The following is a 17,731-nucleotide window of genomic DNA, read 5'->3' as shown; positions in this document are numbered from 1 at the left end:
ATTCATAATAGCTAAAAAGTGGGAATTCATAATAGCTAAAAATGCAAATGTCCATCAACTGAGGAATGTAAAAGTTAAATGTGGTGTATCCAGACAGTGGAATATTATTGGGCTCAGTTGGTTTGTTGTCCCATACACCAGAAGGTGGCGGATTTGCTTCCCAGTTGGGTTGGGTTGCAGGTTCGATCCCCCATCTGGGTGCATACAAATGGCAACCAGTCATGTTCCTCTCTCTCTCCCTTTCTCCTCTCTCTCTGAAATCAATGAAAAACATGTCCTTTTGGTAAGGATTTTATAAAGAAAGGGAGGGAGGGAGGGAGGGAGGGAGGGAGGGAGGGAGGGAGGAAGGAAGGAAGGAAGGAAGGAAGGAAGGAAGGAAGGAAGGAAGGAAGGAAGGAAGGAAAAGGAGTTAAGTCAAGGAAGGGATTATTTAATTGGGGTGATTCTATATCACTTTTGTAATCTTTTGGCAATATATTCAGTAAAGAGGGTGAGGTCGACAATGTAAGAAAGGTAGATGAATGAAGAAATGAAATCCTTAAAAAAAAGTGACCTGTTGAAAATAGGAAAATAAGACATTTTAAGTTGTGAGAGGGAAGAAGATAGACAATTGCAGATACATTTGACAGTTGAAGGGTGACGGGAATTCCTGTCTGATGGCTTCTGTTGTGTTGGCAGATTATGAAGCAATGTCCAGGATATTTTTTAAGGCAGTGATTAGCAGTGTGGGAAGTTTGAGAAAACATGGTCTTAGAAAAATCAAACCTAGTAGAGAGCCATAGAGGAATTGTTGGCTAATATTTCTGTCTTACCTTTTCAGAATCTTCGAATATTCCATTATGGACATTTTTATTACCAACTGGAGTGTGTTTGTTATTTTTTGCATGTTATTCCCAGGAATCAAGTTACTTAGTAATTTGAATGAAAGAATTTACATTTTTATCTTAAGAGGTTAAGTTTTGAACCTATAAGGATTTTTACTGTTCCATCTAATGTTTATTCAAGCAAGAAGATTCATTTTGTTAATGAATGCCGTTATCTTAAAGAGGTATATTTAATTTAATATTACAGGTTTTTATGGTGAGACTTTTTCTTTACTGACAGGTGCATTCCTTGTAAAGGCTCTCGGTTTCCTCCCACCCTTCCACGCCCTGCTGTAGCCGTATTATCCTTTCAGCTTCCTTACTGTCAGGTTGCAACAGAGAAGGGACAGATGGAGGTACGTGGAAATCTTGACTTGACACTCTAAATTTGATATTGCACTGCCTATGACACAGCCATTTAAAAATGATCCTGATGACCAGTGTTGAGTATTCATTACTTTATAATTAGATAGATAGAGGTAGCAGAGAGGGAGGGGACTGCTTATGATCACCAGGGCACCTGATTGCCATCACTGCTGCCAAGGACTTTGTGAGGTAAGTGGGTAGTGTCCTCAGTGCCTCACTAGTGTAAGACACTCACTGTCAAGGTCGGGCAAATCCTGAGGGGGTGTGCCTCCATACATTTTTGTGCCATAGGCACCTGGCTTGATTCACCCTAGTCCTAGTCCTGCATCATCAAAAGTCATTTGAAGTCTTGCAATTCTAAACAAGAAACAAATTGGCTTCTAAAAAACTAATTTACCAAATTCTCTGAGCATTAACTATAGTAGCTAGGAAACGGTTTAAAACATTCTATTTTCTCTGCCCTCCTTTTCAGGATAGTATATAAAGTTAAGCCATAATATCACATTAATTAGAATTTGATGCTATACAGATGAGTATTTCAGAAAATATTTTATTCAGAAGCTGATGTTAAGATAAATATTTAAACTTACCTGGTATTAAGTGGTAGTTGACTCTAAGCAATTTTTTTTTCACTTTTATAGGAACAGTTTTGGCGTTCAGTTATGTTTCACAACTACCTTGATTATTTAGCTAAAAATGGTTATGAATATGAAGAGAACACTAAAAATCAAGCAATAAAAGAACAACAGGAACTTTTACTGAAAATGCTTGCAGTAAGTCAAATATACTGAAAAAAAAATGGAAGTTAAATATTTTTCTAAGTTTGAATCTCTTAAAGGTATGTGAATTAGCACTGAGTTCCACAGCCTAGAATTTTTAAGTTGTATCCAGTGGTGTTTTTCGCCCTTAAGAAAGTTCAGTTTTCCAGTGGACATTGCATTTAAAATATTTAAAACATTACCCTGTATCTGAGATTATAGGCAGTAATGAACTGTTCTGGTGCAACCTCCCTTTTTGCTTTTACCCACTGCACTGTTTTAACAGGTTCTGCAAGTGATTTCGATGCTTCATAATATTTGAGAATCAGGACCTCTAACTCTTGCTCTTATCCTGTACAACAATGTTTCTAGACTTTTAAACCTCCAAGGGTGGGCAGTCTTTAGAACTTTCATAAGGATTTTAGATATATCTATTTTTTTTTTGTCATCCTCTTTCTGTGTATATCTATAGCCAGTGATCATATTTGGTGCCTGGGATACTTAAGTGCTTTTACTTTTGGAGATAAATTTGGTTTATGGAGAGGAGTGTAATGTAATTTCTTCTCTGCTCAACTTGCACTGGGCTGTAAGCCCCTTGAGGGCAGGGGCCATGCCAGGTACTCAGTGGAATCTAATAGACAGTAGACCTCAGTATTTCTTGAGAGAGTAAATGGTCCAGACTTTTAATTTTAAAGTCGAGGGAAAAGAGTTATGAGGGGAAAGTGTTATCTAAGACTTCAGAGCTAATTGTAACTAAGGTCTCCAAAACATGGTATTCACTGTTCGCTATGCAACACAGCCTTGAATTCAGCCTAAAGAAATTCAGTTCGTTTATTGTAGAGTAAGTTTTGTTCCTTTTGTGAAGGAACAAAAGTGTCATTTGTGATCTAGGCACTAGTAACCTTTTTACTGTCTCTAACACTTTTAAGGAAACGTTTGATTTGTTTACCATTTAGTTTTATAGGAGCGTTTCCTCTGGAACAGTGTTTCTCAGGAGGATACTAGTAGCTTTGGGGACTGGTCTTTAACATTCTGGTCCCTGGCAAATGCCTCTTCAACCTAGTTACTCTGAGAATCTTACTACAACAGGTCCTTAAATACCATCATTTCATTCAATGTCAATAAGTTATAACTGATGAGAAAAAAAATCAACTCCCAGCAGGGGCCGCTGATTATGTGGAGTTTGCATGTTCCCCATGTCTGGGGGAGGTATTCTCCAGGTACTCGGGTTTCCTCCCACATCCTAAAGATGTGCACGTGAAGTGGATAACGTGTCTACATTGTCCCGTAGTGAGTATGGGTGTGTGGGTGAGTGCATCCTGTGATGGAAGGGCATTCTTTCAAGAGTGGATTCCCTCCTTGTGCTCTGAGCTATTGGGATAGGCTCTAGTCACCTGTGACCCTGAACTGGAATGGTGGGTTGGCAAATAATTATCTTACTCTTTTTTTTTAAGTTATTTGTTTAAAATATAATTTTATTGATTTCAGAGAGGAATGAAGAGGAAGAGAGAGATAAAAACATCAAGATGAGAGAGAATCATTGATCAGCTGCCTCCTGCATGCCCCCACTGGGGATCGAGCCCGCAACCTGGGCATATGCCCTTGACCAGAATCGAACCTGGGACCCTTCAGTCACCAGGCCGACGCTCTATCCACCGAGTTAAACTGGCTAGGGCTATCTTACTCATTTTTATTAATCTTTCTTAAATATATGTATAACACACATTTATTTCAATGTTTAATATTAGAACTGCTTTGGGAAGTTTGGTAAAACTTTTATGACCAGAAATAAGCAGTAAGAACTCAACTCTAGTTTATATCAATTAGCCTATAGTAAAATTGGTTTGTTATATGTTCTTTTTAAAATATATATATTTTAATTGATTTCAGAGAGAGAAGAGGGGGAGAAACATCAACGATGAGAATCATTGATAGGCTACCTCCTGCATGCCCCCTACTGGGGATTAAGCCTGAAACCTGGGCATGTGCCCCAACCTGGAATCAAACTGTGACCTCCTGGTTCATAGGTTGATGCTCAACCACTGAACCACACTGGCCGGGCGATTTCTTATACATTATTTAGTTTAAAGTCGCAGTTTCTAGGAACCCATCAGCCATGTTAAGTAAGGTCTTACGATACTCCCTTTTATTTCTAAATGCCCCCCTGAGACAGGGTACCACCCTGATTGAGAAGTACTGCTTATAGATTAGTGATACTAGAAAACTTGAGAAGAACTTGCAGGTGAATATCTAAAGTTTCTGTTTAATGAGTCAGACATGTGACGTCTAAGTAACAAAATAGTCCTTCTACCTTATAAATTCTGAGACCCTTAGTCGTCTTCGAAATATTAATTTTTCTCACATTGTACTTGAGTTGCCTCACTTTGAGTTGTCAAAATTAATGCCAAAAGAAAACTAGTCTATTTTCTAAGAGATTTTAAGTGAATGCCCTTTGTTTTATATTGTCAAATATAAAAAATAGAGCAAGGTGTAAAGGAAGTTGTTTGCTAATTTGGAGTTTGTGTAATTGTTTCTGGTAGTTTGAGATCATAGACAATCACACTTTAAAACTATTGGGTAAACCTGCTACACCACCAAATTCATTTAGTAGTTTTGTGTGCCAATTCTAGGCAAAACAGTAACAAATAAATCATTTACAATTTATTCCTTCTTTGAATTTGCTACCCTATTTGGCAAGGGTGGGAAACAAATTTAGGAGAACCACGTTTGAATTTTAAATGAATCTCTTACTTTCCTTGCAATGAATAGCTTAAATTGATATGCCAATCTAAGCTACTATTGATTATAAAATGCACTATTGTTTTATTCATTTAAACCACTGAGACAGAAAAAAAATGGCTTCCAATTAAACTCTGACCTACCATGAATTGTAACACACTTTCCAATTTCAGAGATGTTAAGATGTGTAAAAATGTGCATTTTAGAATCAATGAGATACGGTATCTAAAAAGCTCTTTTCTCAGTTTTACTAGTAGGTTCATTCCTTTATTTTTACTAGTAAAAAGTTTAAAAACATGATTTGATTTTTTGTTTTGTTTTGTTTTCCTTTGGGGCTAGCTTTCCTGTAAACTGGAGCGAGAATTTCGTTGTGTGGAACTTGCTGAACTGATGACTCAGAATGCTGTGAATTTAGCCATTAAATATGCTTCTCGTTCTCGGAGATTAATATTGGCCCAAAGACTTAGTGAATTGGCCGTAGAGAAGGCAGCAGAATTGGCAGCAACCCAGGTGGAAGAGGAGGAAGAGGAAGATTTCAGAAAACAGCTGAGTGCTGGGTAAGAAATATTCAGTTGTTTGAATTTTTTTATTTTATTTTATTTTTTTACCAATCTGAATATTAACTTGGTCTTTGCATATAGCTCTTTATTGAATAATATTATCTTTTAGTTACAGTAATACTCCTACAGAGTGGAGCCAGCCAAGGCTCAGAAATCAAGTTGAAGAAGAAGCAGAAGACACTGGGGAAGCTGATGATACAGAAGAAACATCAGAAGTACCTAAGCATGGTAAGATACATTTTCAAGGCAATTTAAAGATAAGAAATATGTGCGGGGTTTTCCCTACTTTACTTAGCTAGGAAAATTGAATACAGTAGATCCCCCTTATCCATGGTTTTGCTTTTTGCAGTTGCAGTTACCCACAGTCAGCTGCGGTATCAAATATTAAATGGGATATTCCAGAAATATACAGTTCATAAGCTTTAAATTGTGTCATTCCGAGTAGCATGATGAAATCTCGCACTGTGTGATCTATCCCACCTGGGATGTGAATTGGCCCTTTCTCCATTGTATTTACATTGTATACACTACCCACCTATTAGTCACTCATTTATTAAATCAACTGTGGTATTGAAGTGCTTGTGTTCATGTAACCCTCGTTTGACTTAATAATGGCCCCAAAGCACAAGAGTGATGCTGGCAATTAAGTTATGCTAAAGAGAAGCTATAAAGTTCTTCCTTTAAGTGAAAAGATAAAAGCTCTCAACTTTATAAGGAAAGAAAAAATTGTATGATGCTGAACTTAGTAAGATCTATGGTAAAAAAGAAAAAGAAATTTGTGCTAGTTTTGCTGTCACACCTCAAAAGTGCAAAAGTTATGGCCATGGTGTGTGGTAAGGGCTTAGTTAAGTAAGATGTAGTGGAAGACGTGAACAGAAAATGTTCTGGCTAATGACAGCATGTTGTACTAGAAAGCATTGAGCCTTTAGAAGACTTCAGCAAGGATCCCAAGATGAGTGACCACATTCACATAACATATTACAGTATGTTGTTATAATTATTTTATTTTATTATTAGTCATTGTTGCTAATCTCTTACTGTGCCTAATTTATAAATTAAACTTTATCAGGTATGTACAGGATAAGGCAAAAGTAGGTTTACAGTTGCGAGTATGCAAAACAGAATTTATTCTTTTATTATTTGTTAATTATTATATTATTTTCCATACAAAGAACTATAGACCTACTTTTGCCCACCCTGTATGTGCTATTATTGACTTCAGGCATCTACTAAGGGTCTTGGAACGTATGCCTCATAGATAAGGGGAGACTGCTGTACCCATACTTTTTCAAGACATCATGTTGATTGTAGAAGGTGACTTTATATTCCCATTTATATTGTATTATCTAATTATTCCATAGGACAGAACCCATTTTCCAAAAGTGCAAATTCCTCTGATGTACCAGCTGTTAAGTCAGGTAGGAAATATTTGTAATTTTGTAATATCACAAAAATTTTGTAAGTAGTCTAAAGTGATACATCTACTCAAATATACTTTACCCTTTAGGGCTTTCTTTTTATGTTTTTATAGTTTGGTTTTTTTGTTGTTGAAAAGTATCCACCAGATTTGGCTACATAGAGTTTTATTGATTTCTTAGCAAGAACAGATTCTGTAGGGTGGTTAGGAGGGCTGGAAGCCATATTGTATTGGATGTTGGAATATATATGAGCAGTTAAGAAATGGGAATAGCCATGTAGATAGCTCTTGAGAAATTTGGCTGATGTGAGGAGGTGAGACAGAGTGGTGGCTGGAGGGGATGTGGGGTAGAGAGAGTTTGTATTTTGTTTGTTTAAGTTGGGAAACTTGAACAGCCAATAAAGAGGGAAAGGAAGTCTAAGATGGTGTCTCCATTATAGGACAAGTTTCTTGACAAAGCAGGAGGGCGTAAGATTGAAAGCACAAGGAGAGGAATTACTAATCTTAGTTAAAATAAGACACCATTCTTCCGTAGTAACAGGAGAAGAGGATAGATCTGCATGTATTGGGTTGGTATAGTTCCCATCTAAAAGCTTTTATTTTGTCTTGGAAATAGGAAGGAGGTCATATACAACTGTTAATACTTTTAAAGTTACAAAGTACATTTATTTTTATATAATACAGATTAAAATGTTTCATTTATTATTATAGAAGTCAGATGTCTTCTGTGTTTTATCACTATTAAGTGAAGGTTTCTTTCTTATGAAAGGTGCCGTTACCTCCAGTAACGCAGGACGAGTAAACCCCTTCAAGGTAAACTCTTTCCAGTAATATTTTCTATTTAAATACATTTCCATACAGAGAAATATTTCAAACCACCTGATGACCCTCCCCAGATTGGAGGCATTAAAGACTATAGCAGATCTTTGTGAAAACAAAGACAAAAGCAGTACAAGTTCACACTTGGGCTATAAGGTATATTTTCTACATATCTTCTAAGTACCTATTGTTTTGAAATACTCACTGCTTTTCTTGGGGATGTGATATTTGGGAATATGTGGATCAATCTTAATTTGGGTTGTACCAAATGCATTCAGTTCCAAAAATGAAACTACAATATAAACTTAACTGAAATTTTAAGGAAGAATAAATTTATTGGGATTCTTTTACTTCTTTAAACATAAAATGCTTATACAAGTTTGCTCTTTAGGTATCAACCAATTCCAAAGAGCCAGCCATTTCACTGAACTCAGGACGTTCTGCTAATATTTTAGACAATATGAACAAATCATATAAGAAATCTACTACACTTAATCGAGCTACAAATGATGAAAAGTCTCCAGTAATAAAGCCTCTAGTTCCAAAGCCAAAATCTAAGCAGGTACTGTTTCAACTACCCACATCTGCCGAAGGCACAGATCTGTTTGTCTTACTTTTTGTCTGTTTGTTCACTGTTTCAGGAGGCTCCAGTTGTTTATAACTGTTTTTCTTGCCATTTAATCATTTTTTATTTTTCAATTATGGTTGACATACAATATTATATTAATTTCAAGTGTACACCCCAGTAATTAGACATTATATAACTTACTAAGTGAGCATCCCGATAAATCTCACACCCATCTGACACCGTACGTAGCTATTAGAATATTATTGACTATATTCCCTATGCTACACTTTACATCCCCATGACTATTCTGTAACTACCAATTTGTATTTCTTAATCCCTTCACCTTTTCACCCATCCCCCTAATCCATCTCTCATCTGGCAACTGCCAAAATGTTCTTTGTATCTGAAAGTATGTTTCTTTTCTGCTTGTTTGTTGATTTTGTTTTTCATTCAATTGTTAATAGATATGTATTTATTGCTATTTTATTGCTCGTATTTTTTATCTTTTGTTGTTGTTGTTAATCCTCACCCAAGGATATTTTTCTGTGGGCACCAAAATCTTTGTGGCAGAGTGACAGTCAATTTGCATATTCCTTCTTTATTATATTTTAGAGAGAGTGGAAGGGAGGGAAGAGACAGAGAGAGAGAAACATGGATGTGAGAGAGACATTGGTTGCCTCCCACACGAGCCCTGACAAGAGTCAGGGAATTGAGCCTGCAACAGAGGTACATGCCCTTGATTGAAATTGAACCCGCAACCCTTCAGTCCACAGGCTGATACTCTATCCACTGAGCCAAACTGGGTAGAGCTATCTTTTTTTTTCTTAAAGACCCTAATATTTCATACTAGTGGCCTGGTGCACGAAATTTGTGCACCATATAAGGGGATTAATTAGAGGAAATATTTTAATATTGCTATTTGCCCTTTCTCTATAATAGAAGTGTCAGAGATGAAAGAAAATTAGTAAAATGTATATGAAAATGTTCCTCTTTTCAGAGTCAGGGGCGCACCAGGGGACCCAGAGTCAAGTTCCTGCCCACCCACGTGCACCTCGAAATCGTGTGAGACCCAGATGCAGTCGGCCCCACCCCCATTGGGCTAGCTCCAAACCCGACCAGTCCCACCCTAGTCAAGCCCTGCTGGACAGGGGGGCACAGCCTGAGGTCCCCCGTAAAGCCCTAACAGGTGGAGGGCGTGGCCTGAGGTCCCCCATCAAGCCCCGTCGGGAGGGGGGGCGCAGCCTCAAATCCCCCGTCAAGCCCTGCTGGGCGGGGGGGCGCGGCCTGAGGTCCCCCGGCCCAGCACTGGGGTGGGGGGGAACACCTTGAGGTCCCCTGTCAATCCCTGCCAGGCGGGGGGGCGCGCGGCCTCAGGTCCCTGCTGATTGCTCGTTAAGGCTCGTTACGGGAACTCGGCCTCCACTGTGGGCACAGCCATCTTGTGTTATGGAAACCCCCCTCCCACCCTGCTGTGGGCGCCGCCATATTTTGTGGCTCTTATATAGGATAATACTAGTTTGGTGGTGATGAACTCCTTTAGCTTTTTCGTCTAGGAGGCTTTTTATCTGACTTTCAATTCTAAATGATAGCTTTGCTGTGTAGAGTAATTTTGGTTGGTTCTTGGTTTTCCTCACTGTGAATATATTGCAACACTTCCTTCTGGCTTACAAAGTTTCTGTTGAGAAATCAGCTGACAGGTGTATGGGAGCTCCCTTGTAGGTAACTCCCTCTTGCTGCTTTTAAGATTCTCTATTTGTCTTTAACCTTTGGCATTTTATTTATTTTTATTTTTTTTATTTTTTTAAATATATTTTATTGAGTTTTTACAGAGAGGAAAGGAGAGAGATAGAGAGTTAGAAACATCGATGAGAGAGAAACATCGACCAGCTGCCTCCTGCACACTCCCCACTGGGGATGTGCCCGCAACCAAGGTACATGCCCTTGACCGGAATCGAACCTGGGACCTTTCAGTCCACAGGCCGACGCTCTATCCACTGAGCCAGTCCTTTGACATTTTAATTATGATGTCTTGGTGTGGGCCTCTTTGGGTTCATCTTGTTTGGGACTATACTTCCTGGACTTATATATGTCTGTTTCTTTCACCAGGTTAGAGAAGTTTTCTGTTATTATTTTTTCAAATAGGTCCTCAGTTTCTTGCTGCCTTCTCATTCCAGCAACTCCATGATACGATTGTTGATATGCTTGAAGTTGTCCCAGAGGTTTCTTACTCTGTCTTTGTTTTTTTAAAATTCCTTTTTCTTTTTGCTATTCTGATTGGGTGGTTTTTGCTTCCTTATATTCCAATTCACTACTTTGATTCTCAGCTTCATCTACACTACTGTTGATTCCCTGTAAATTATTCTTCATTTCAGTAAGTGTATCCTTCATTTCTGTGGGGCTTTTTAAATGTTTTTTATGTCCTTTTTCATATTGTTGAAGTTCTCACTAAGTTCCTTGAGCATCCCTATAACCATTTGTTTGAACTCCAATTTGCTTGCCTCTATTTCATTTAGTTCTTTTGCTGGAAATTTCTGCTCTGTTGTTTAAAATTGATTGCCTAGCAAGGGCAGAGGTTCTCAATTCTGGTTTTGCTTCAGAATCATTTTTTATATATATATATATGTATATATATATATATATTAATAATAAAGGTGTAATATGCTAATTAGACCAAATGACCTTCCATCGAAGCCCAGGCTAAGAGAGAAGCCTGGATCCCGGGTGCCTGCTGGCGGTTGGAGAAAAGCCTGGGTTTCAGGTGTCAGAGGGAAGCTGGTGCTGGCAGCCGGGGGAAGGAAAGCCTACTCTTACACGAATTTTGTGCATTGGGCCTCTAATATATATATATATATATATCCAGACCTTGGGGATTCCGGCATCTATCTGTTTTTTTTTAATTTCCCACATTTTAATGACAACTGGTGTAGTACCTGGCTCTACTCCTTTCTTGTTCTGTATTCTGATTTTACCTCCCAGATTTCATTCTATATTTGTTATCAGTAAAATAGATCTATTATGTATCTTTTCCATCTCATATAATTTTATTCATTTAGAAAACATGGAATTTGAAAATGTGTGTGTGTGTGTGTGTGTGTGTGTGTGTATGTGTGTGCACGTGCATACTTATTCTTAATTGAGAACTTCAGGACTTACCATGTTGGTATAAGATTTCTAAATATTTTTCCACATTTTCCAAAGCTTGTTTGTAACATATAAAACCATACTAGATTTTGTTGTAGTACTCATTATGTTTACTTTTACAGGCATCTGCAGTATCCTATTTCCAGAAAAGGACTTCCCAAGCTGATAAGACCGAGGAAGTGAAAGAAGAAAATCCTAAAAATTCGTCATCTGAAACCCCAGCTATGTGTCCTCAAAACACTGAAAACCAAAGGTCAGTACATAGAGAAATTTAGCCGAAACCGATTTGGCTCAGTGGATAGAGCGTCAGCTTGCGGACTGAAAGGTTCCAGGTTCGATTCCGGTCAAGGGCATGTACCTGGGTTGCGGACACATCCCCAGTAGGAGATGTGCAGGAGGCAGCTGATCGATGTTTCTCTCTCATCGATGTTTCTATCTCTCTCCCTTCCTCTCTGTAAAAAATCAATAAAATACATTTAAAAAAAAGAGAGAGAGAAATTTAGTATTCTCAAGATGCAGTCCCCCAATAAAAGGCATACAGAAGCGGCAATACAAAATTATACAGCTCTGTTATTTATTATTAGAAATCACACATTGACACTAGTAGTGGACATTCTGAATACTTATTCACTTTAAGAAAGTCACAAATACTGATTTATGTCTATTTACATTGCTTACTTTATAGTGAGTTCTTTTTATTTTATTTTTTTTTTAATTTTACTGATTTTAGAGAGAGAGGGGGAGAGAGAGAAAAAAACACACATGGATTTGTTTTTCCACTTATTTATACATTCATTGGTTGATTGGTTGATTCTTGTATGTTATCTGACTGGGGATCAAAATTACAACCTTGGCATATCAGGACGATGCTCTAATCCAGTGGTTCTCAATCTTCCTAATGCCGCGACCCTTTAATACAGTTCCTCATATTGTGGTAACCCCCAACCATAAAATTATTTTCGTTGCTATTTCATAGCTAATTTTGCTACTGTTATGAATTGTAATGTAAATATCTGATGTGCTATATGTGTTTTCCGATGGTCGCGACCCACAGGTTGAGAACCGCAGTGACCCATTGAGCTACTTGGCCGCTGCCTATAATTAGTTCTTTTTTTAAAAAAAATAGATTTTTATTGATTTCAGAGAAGGGAAAGAGGGACAGAGAGCTAGAAATAGCAATGATGAGAGAGAATCATTGATCAGCTGCCTCCTGCACACCCCCTACTGGGGATCAAGCCTGCAACCCTGGCATGTGCCCTGACTGGGAATTGAACACTGACTTCCTAGTTCAAGGGTTGATGCTCAGCTAATGAGTCACACCGGTGGGGCAGTTCTTTTTTTAACAGGTTATATAGTTACATGGAGAAACATGGTTGAAAGGTGTAACAAAGAATAAATCTTTTTCCTATCTACCCATTTCCTCTCTCTACAAATAGTCACTGCCACAAGTTTATTATATAGCCTTCCAGAATTAATCTATGCATGTACAAACACTTATATTGGTCTATTTTATTTTATTTTTTTTTTTACGTTTTACAGAAATGGTAGCATACACATTGTTCTGTACATTACTGGTTTTCATTTAGCAGCTTTTGCAAGTCATTTCAGATTGTTATACAATATTTTGTTTTATCTTTTTATACTAGTTGAATGGATATATCATAATTTACTTAGTTCTCTAGGGGTAGAAAAAGGTCTTTTGCTAGTATAAATAGTACTGCAATGAATAACTATATGAATGTCATTTCTCACATAGACATATATCTACAGATTTCTGTATGGTTCAAGTTAATGTGCACTTGTAATTCTGATAGATATTGCCAAGTTGTTCTGCATTGATGTTTCATCATTTTATACACCCCAACAATATTGGAGTTCCTTTTTGTACACATCTTGTTTCTCCACCCTTGCAATACATTACCAAATTTCTTGATCTCTGTTATGCTAGAATTATTTAAGATGCATTGGTTAAAATGAAGAAGTCATCATTGTATTTTTACTAATAAGTGTCCCATTTAATCACTATCTTATGTTAATCAGTTTAATTCGAGGGGGAAGCTATGGTTTTTATTTTTCCTATTTTGCTCTGAATTCAGTTTAGATATTAAATAGTGAATATTTTAAGATTCAGTTTTTTTATACTAATAACTGTATATACAGAAAAAAGTACTAAATAAATATTAAATGTTTGCATTAAACCTTTACTAGTGAACTAAAAGCAATTGTGTCGGATGAACTCTAATAAAATTGACAAGTGTGCTGTGTCCATGTTTTACATGATGATACAAGAAAGGACCTACACTCCCAGGTCAGATGTGAGAGCCAGGATAAGAAGATGGCTAAGGAGCTTGAGGGAAATCCTAAAGATTGCAAATAGCTGGTTTGGGAAATGGAGAAAGAACCTACCAAGACTACATGGCGTAATTTTACTGGGCCAGAGAGGCCTAAGTGGGATTGGAGACCTTGAGCCTGTCAACATTGAAAAAGGGTTGAAAGTGCAGAATTCATGGTTGCTGCATGAATTATTCACACTTGGAAAGTACAAGTGTGAGTAATCCCTTTCAATGACCTTACAAAGAAATTTTCAGTTCATTATTCCTGCAGTCTCCAGGCAGTTTTAAGTAATATGTAATAAGAATATTAACAAGTGTAATTAATTGTCTCTCTTACTTTATACAGTGATGCAAAGAGTAGTGTTTGATTGCTAACCTGAAAAATCCTAAAGCACTTTAAATTGTGTCTCAAATATAACATTTTCTTACATGATTATGCTCTTGTAGGCCAAAGAGTGGGTTCCAGATGTGGCTGGAAGAAAACAGAAGTAATATTTTGTCTGATAACCCTGACTTTTCAGATGAAGCAGACATAATAAAAGAAGGAATGCTTCGATTTAGAGTATTATCATCTGAAGAAAGGAAGGTAAGGATATTTTGCTGAGATTGAGATCTTAGTGAATTCACAAGTTTAAAAGATTCTTATAGAAAATACTTTTTTCTATTTTCGAAAATTGAATATACTTCAACAAACTTTGAATAGAAAGGAATTTAATAACTAAAATGTCAGCATGGAACTGACATTTGCATGTATAATAGTTATTACTTACTGCTAATGGTTAATTTGGGGGCAGGTATATTGTTTACATCTGTATAAGTTCCTGCATATTATAAGTTAGGGGGAATGCCTCAAGAAAAAGTGCATTAGTTATAAATTAAAAGCAAATAAAATTAGTAAGAATGAAATTAATTCACATTTTTAGACTAGTACTTTAGGGCAAGCATGTCAAACTCAGGCTAACACAGGCCAAATAAACAAGGTTTAAGTTTATGTGGGCCACAAAAAAACAAAAGCTTCAATTTTCATAGAAATGTAGGTTTATTTCATTAGAGACATGCCGAATACAAAGCACTGAAATAAATGAGCAATTGTTAACATAAAATAATAGAACATTTTAATAAAAATTAATATTTTTTCTTGAACATTAACCAGACACTGAATAACTGCACAAATTAATAAGTGTAACACAAATAAACCGATTTTTCTTGTTTTCCAAAAGCGAAATATTTCCTGTTGTGCACATCAAACAAGTCAGTCCAAGACTAATGATGTGGCAATCGGCTGCTAAAATACTCGCTGTTAGTTTTAGTGGAGAGAAATGGTATGCCTGTGTATAAGGCGTTTAAAGGAAATGAATGCAACACGATTATAGTAATTAGTCATTAGTGAATGTTGTAGTTTGTTATTAATAATTACGTATATCAGGATATTGTAAAAATGAAGTTATGAAATTTTTATTAAAACATTTCTTACATACTGTTATATTGGCTGGACTGCAGAAATATTCATTGTGGGTCACATGTGGCCTATGGGCCTTGAGTTTGACATGCTTGCGTTAGGGTCTTGTAAGCAGAACTTTTATAAATGTTATTTACTTACACTGAGAATACTGCTTTTGGTGTCCTTTTCGAGCCTTTCACATGGAAATTAGAACAAGTTGCTTATACCTATTGCTCCTCACATAAATTTCTGCATGAGAAGGAAGGCTGGGAGTAGCTTTCTGTTGCAATGGGAAGGAATGTGTGTGATGTGTCTATTAAATCCTGGGACTCCACTTTCCCAGGGATGGCAGTGTGCAGCATGGTCACCTGGGGACATAGATTCTTGCCTTGATAAACTTGGTTTATGAGTAAACATATTGCAAAATGAGGAAGCTAGAAACTGGTCTAACCAACTCGGGCCTTATTTAGAATCTTGTCAGCAACTTTGTGTTTCTCATTTTTTTTTTTTTTTAAATATATTTTATTGATTTTTCACAGAGAGGAAGAGAGAGAGATAGAGAGAGTTAGAAACATCGATGAGAGAGAAACATCGATCAGCTGCCTCCCGCACATCCCCACCGGGGATGTGCCCGCAACCCAGGCACACGCCCCCGACCGGAATCGAACCCGGGACCCTTCAGTCCGCAGGCCGACACTCCATCCACAGAGCCAAACCGGTCTCGGCTGTTTCTCATTTTTTATAGGTGTTTATAAAAGGATAAAAATTCTAAAGAATTAGGTAAAATGGCTTCTGAAAGCAACTTGACAAAAGTTGTAACTGTTTTTGAATACTTGGAATTGTAATCAATATTTTTAAGATAAACCTTAAACATTTACATACATCCAGTTTGCTCATGTAAGAAATTCTATAGTTCAAAGGGTCCCTTTTCTACAGTAAATAAGATGGGAAGAATATAAAGTAGTAGTAGGAGGAGGAACTATTAAAAATTAAGAGAGATTTAAGAGACAGATGAAATGAGTCATAGGGATAAAGAGCAGAGTACTGGTTGCCAGGAGGTGGGGCCTTGGTGAGGAGTGGGGGCAACGTGATGGATCCTTGTGGTGACAGAACTGTTCTGTATCTTGAGTGTGGTAGTAAATACATGAACCTACAATAGAATTAAACACACACATCCAAGTAGAAGTAAAAGGGGGTTGCCGGTGTTCATATCCTGGTTGTGATATAGCACTACAGTTTTTCAAGATTCTACTATTAGGGGAAACGGGGAAAAGGGTACATGGGATCTTTCTATATTATTTCCTATAACAGCATGTGGATCTACAATCTCAAAATGAAAAGTTGCGTTTTAAAAAGTATTTTGCAATTAATATGGTTAAATACAAGCTGAGTTTAGATTAATGTTACAGGGGTAGAATGTAAAATTTTTTAATGTGTTCTGCAATTAAGTAATAAGAAATTTCTTAATGAGAATTCTTAATGATTAGCTTAACAATTCAAGTGCTAATTATGCTACTTTATAAACAGGAATCTTGGGAAAAATAAAAGTATGTTCTTCTTATTTCTTTGTTACTGAGTAAAAATCTTTTCTCCTCCCATATTTTTACAAAGGCATGGACTGCCAAGGCCAAAGGTGGAACTGCAAGTGATGGAGCTGAAGCAAAGAAGCGAAAACATGTGGCTGACGAAAATGAAGAAACTGAACACCAGGAAGAAAAAGCAAAGGAGAACCTCAATTTGCCTAAAAAGCAAAAACCTTTGGATCTTTCTACGAATCAGAAACTGTCAGCTTTTGCATTTAAGCAGGAATAGAGTAAGGAAGTGACCTTTGGAAAGTAATGGATTTTTTTTTTTTTATTTATCTTTGATGAATCTGGACTTTTAAAAAGTCTTTAGGAAACTCTATATTTTTTAAAGAGTTTAAAGACAATTGTTTGCCTTTATAAGATAATAGTAATTATACTGGTGGAGGTAGCAAGGGGATGTGTAAAAACTATCATTTCTACAGATTGCTCTGCCCCCCAAGTAGAGGGCCATTTAGAAGCTTTGTGGTTGTGGTCACTGACTTGAGGCCACTAGCATGTCCCAGTGTGTTTATCCTCAGAACCACCAAAGGCAAGGTGTTAATACCTGAGCATTGAAATACCTTGTAGGAATTTTCTCTTTTGGTTACCAGGGACTGTTCCCTGTCTATACTGCACCTAGTGGGCCATGGTTTTTAATATGGGCCCTAAACATGTAAATACTTTTGTAGATGAGATGTTTTCTTTTGTTTGTTTTGGAAATTTCTTCATATGTGGCTTTTAATTATCTGCATAGCCTAGTTTTTTAAAAATAAAACTTTCACATTTTCATATTTAACTTGTTATGGCCTTAACATTGTATTTCCATGGGATAGAAATGTTTTTAAAAAACATATTTTATATTTATTGCCGTCATTTCCTCCTCCAACCCCATCCTGCTATACATCATACACAGGAAAGCAAAGAATTGAAGGTAGTGTTTTGATAGTCTGCAACCAGCATGATGTGCTCCTGGTAAGGTACTCTGGTTGTGAGCATCAGTGGTACTTTTCTGAGCAAGTTGGAAACCTTGATAAGAGCGTAGTTAAAAAATTAGGGAAAATGTTTAATTTTTTTATTTTGAGAAACAAGACTTAATTATTTCATACTTTTTTTGTTATTATGCAGAGCTTAATATAAATATAGCCACTTAATGAGGGCAAG

The 17,731-nt window shown here is 36.9% G+C and overlaps 1 protein-coding gene across 3 annotated transcripts in view; it reads left to right on the top strand.

Annotated features, from left to right (window-relative positions):
• WDHD1 (WD repeat and HMG-box DNA binding protein 1) overlaps window positions 1–17,366 on the top strand; it is a 55,768-nt gene extending 38,402 nt beyond the window's left edge. For 2 of the 3 annotated variants that reach the window (XM_036307746.1, XM_036307754.1), the window contains 10 exons: window positions 1,105–1,219; window positions 1,871–2,002; window positions 5,066–5,283; window positions 5,396–5,514; window positions 6,648–6,704; window positions 7,473–7,516; window positions 7,914–8,084; window positions 11,354–11,484; window positions 14,012–14,150; window positions 16,617–17,366. In XM_036307746.1, coding sequence (XP_036163639.1) covers window positions 1,105–1,219; window positions 1,871–2,002; window positions 5,066–5,283; window positions 5,396–5,514; window positions 6,648–6,704; window positions 7,473–7,516; window positions 7,914–8,084; window positions 11,354–11,484; window positions 14,012–14,150; window positions 16,617–16,817 — 1,327 coding nt within the window. In that variant the 3' untranslated portion in view covers window positions 16,818–17,366. Of the gene's footprint in view, window positions 1–1,104; window positions 1,220–1,870; window positions 2,003–5,065; window positions 5,284–5,395; window positions 5,515–6,647; window positions 6,705–7,472; window positions 7,517–7,564; window positions 7,679–7,913; window positions 8,085–11,353; window positions 11,485–14,011; window positions 14,151–16,616 lie in introns of those variants that run through there. The other variant, XM_036307763.1, reaches the window with a different exon arrangement.
• Window positions 17,367–17,731: the final 365 nt, after the last annotated feature.

Source organism: Myotis myotis, unplaced genomic scaffold, assembly GCF_014108235.1.
Source record: "Myotis myotis isolate mMyoMyo1 unplaced genomic scaffold, mMyoMyo1.p scaffold_m19_p_1, whole genome shotgun sequence".
Lineage (NCBI taxonomy): Eukaryota > Metazoa > Chordata > Mammalia > Chiroptera > Vespertilionidae > Myotis > Myotis myotis.
The sequence above is the reverse complement of the archived record's forward strand: the minus strand, read 5'-3'. Positions and strand labels throughout refer to the sequence as shown.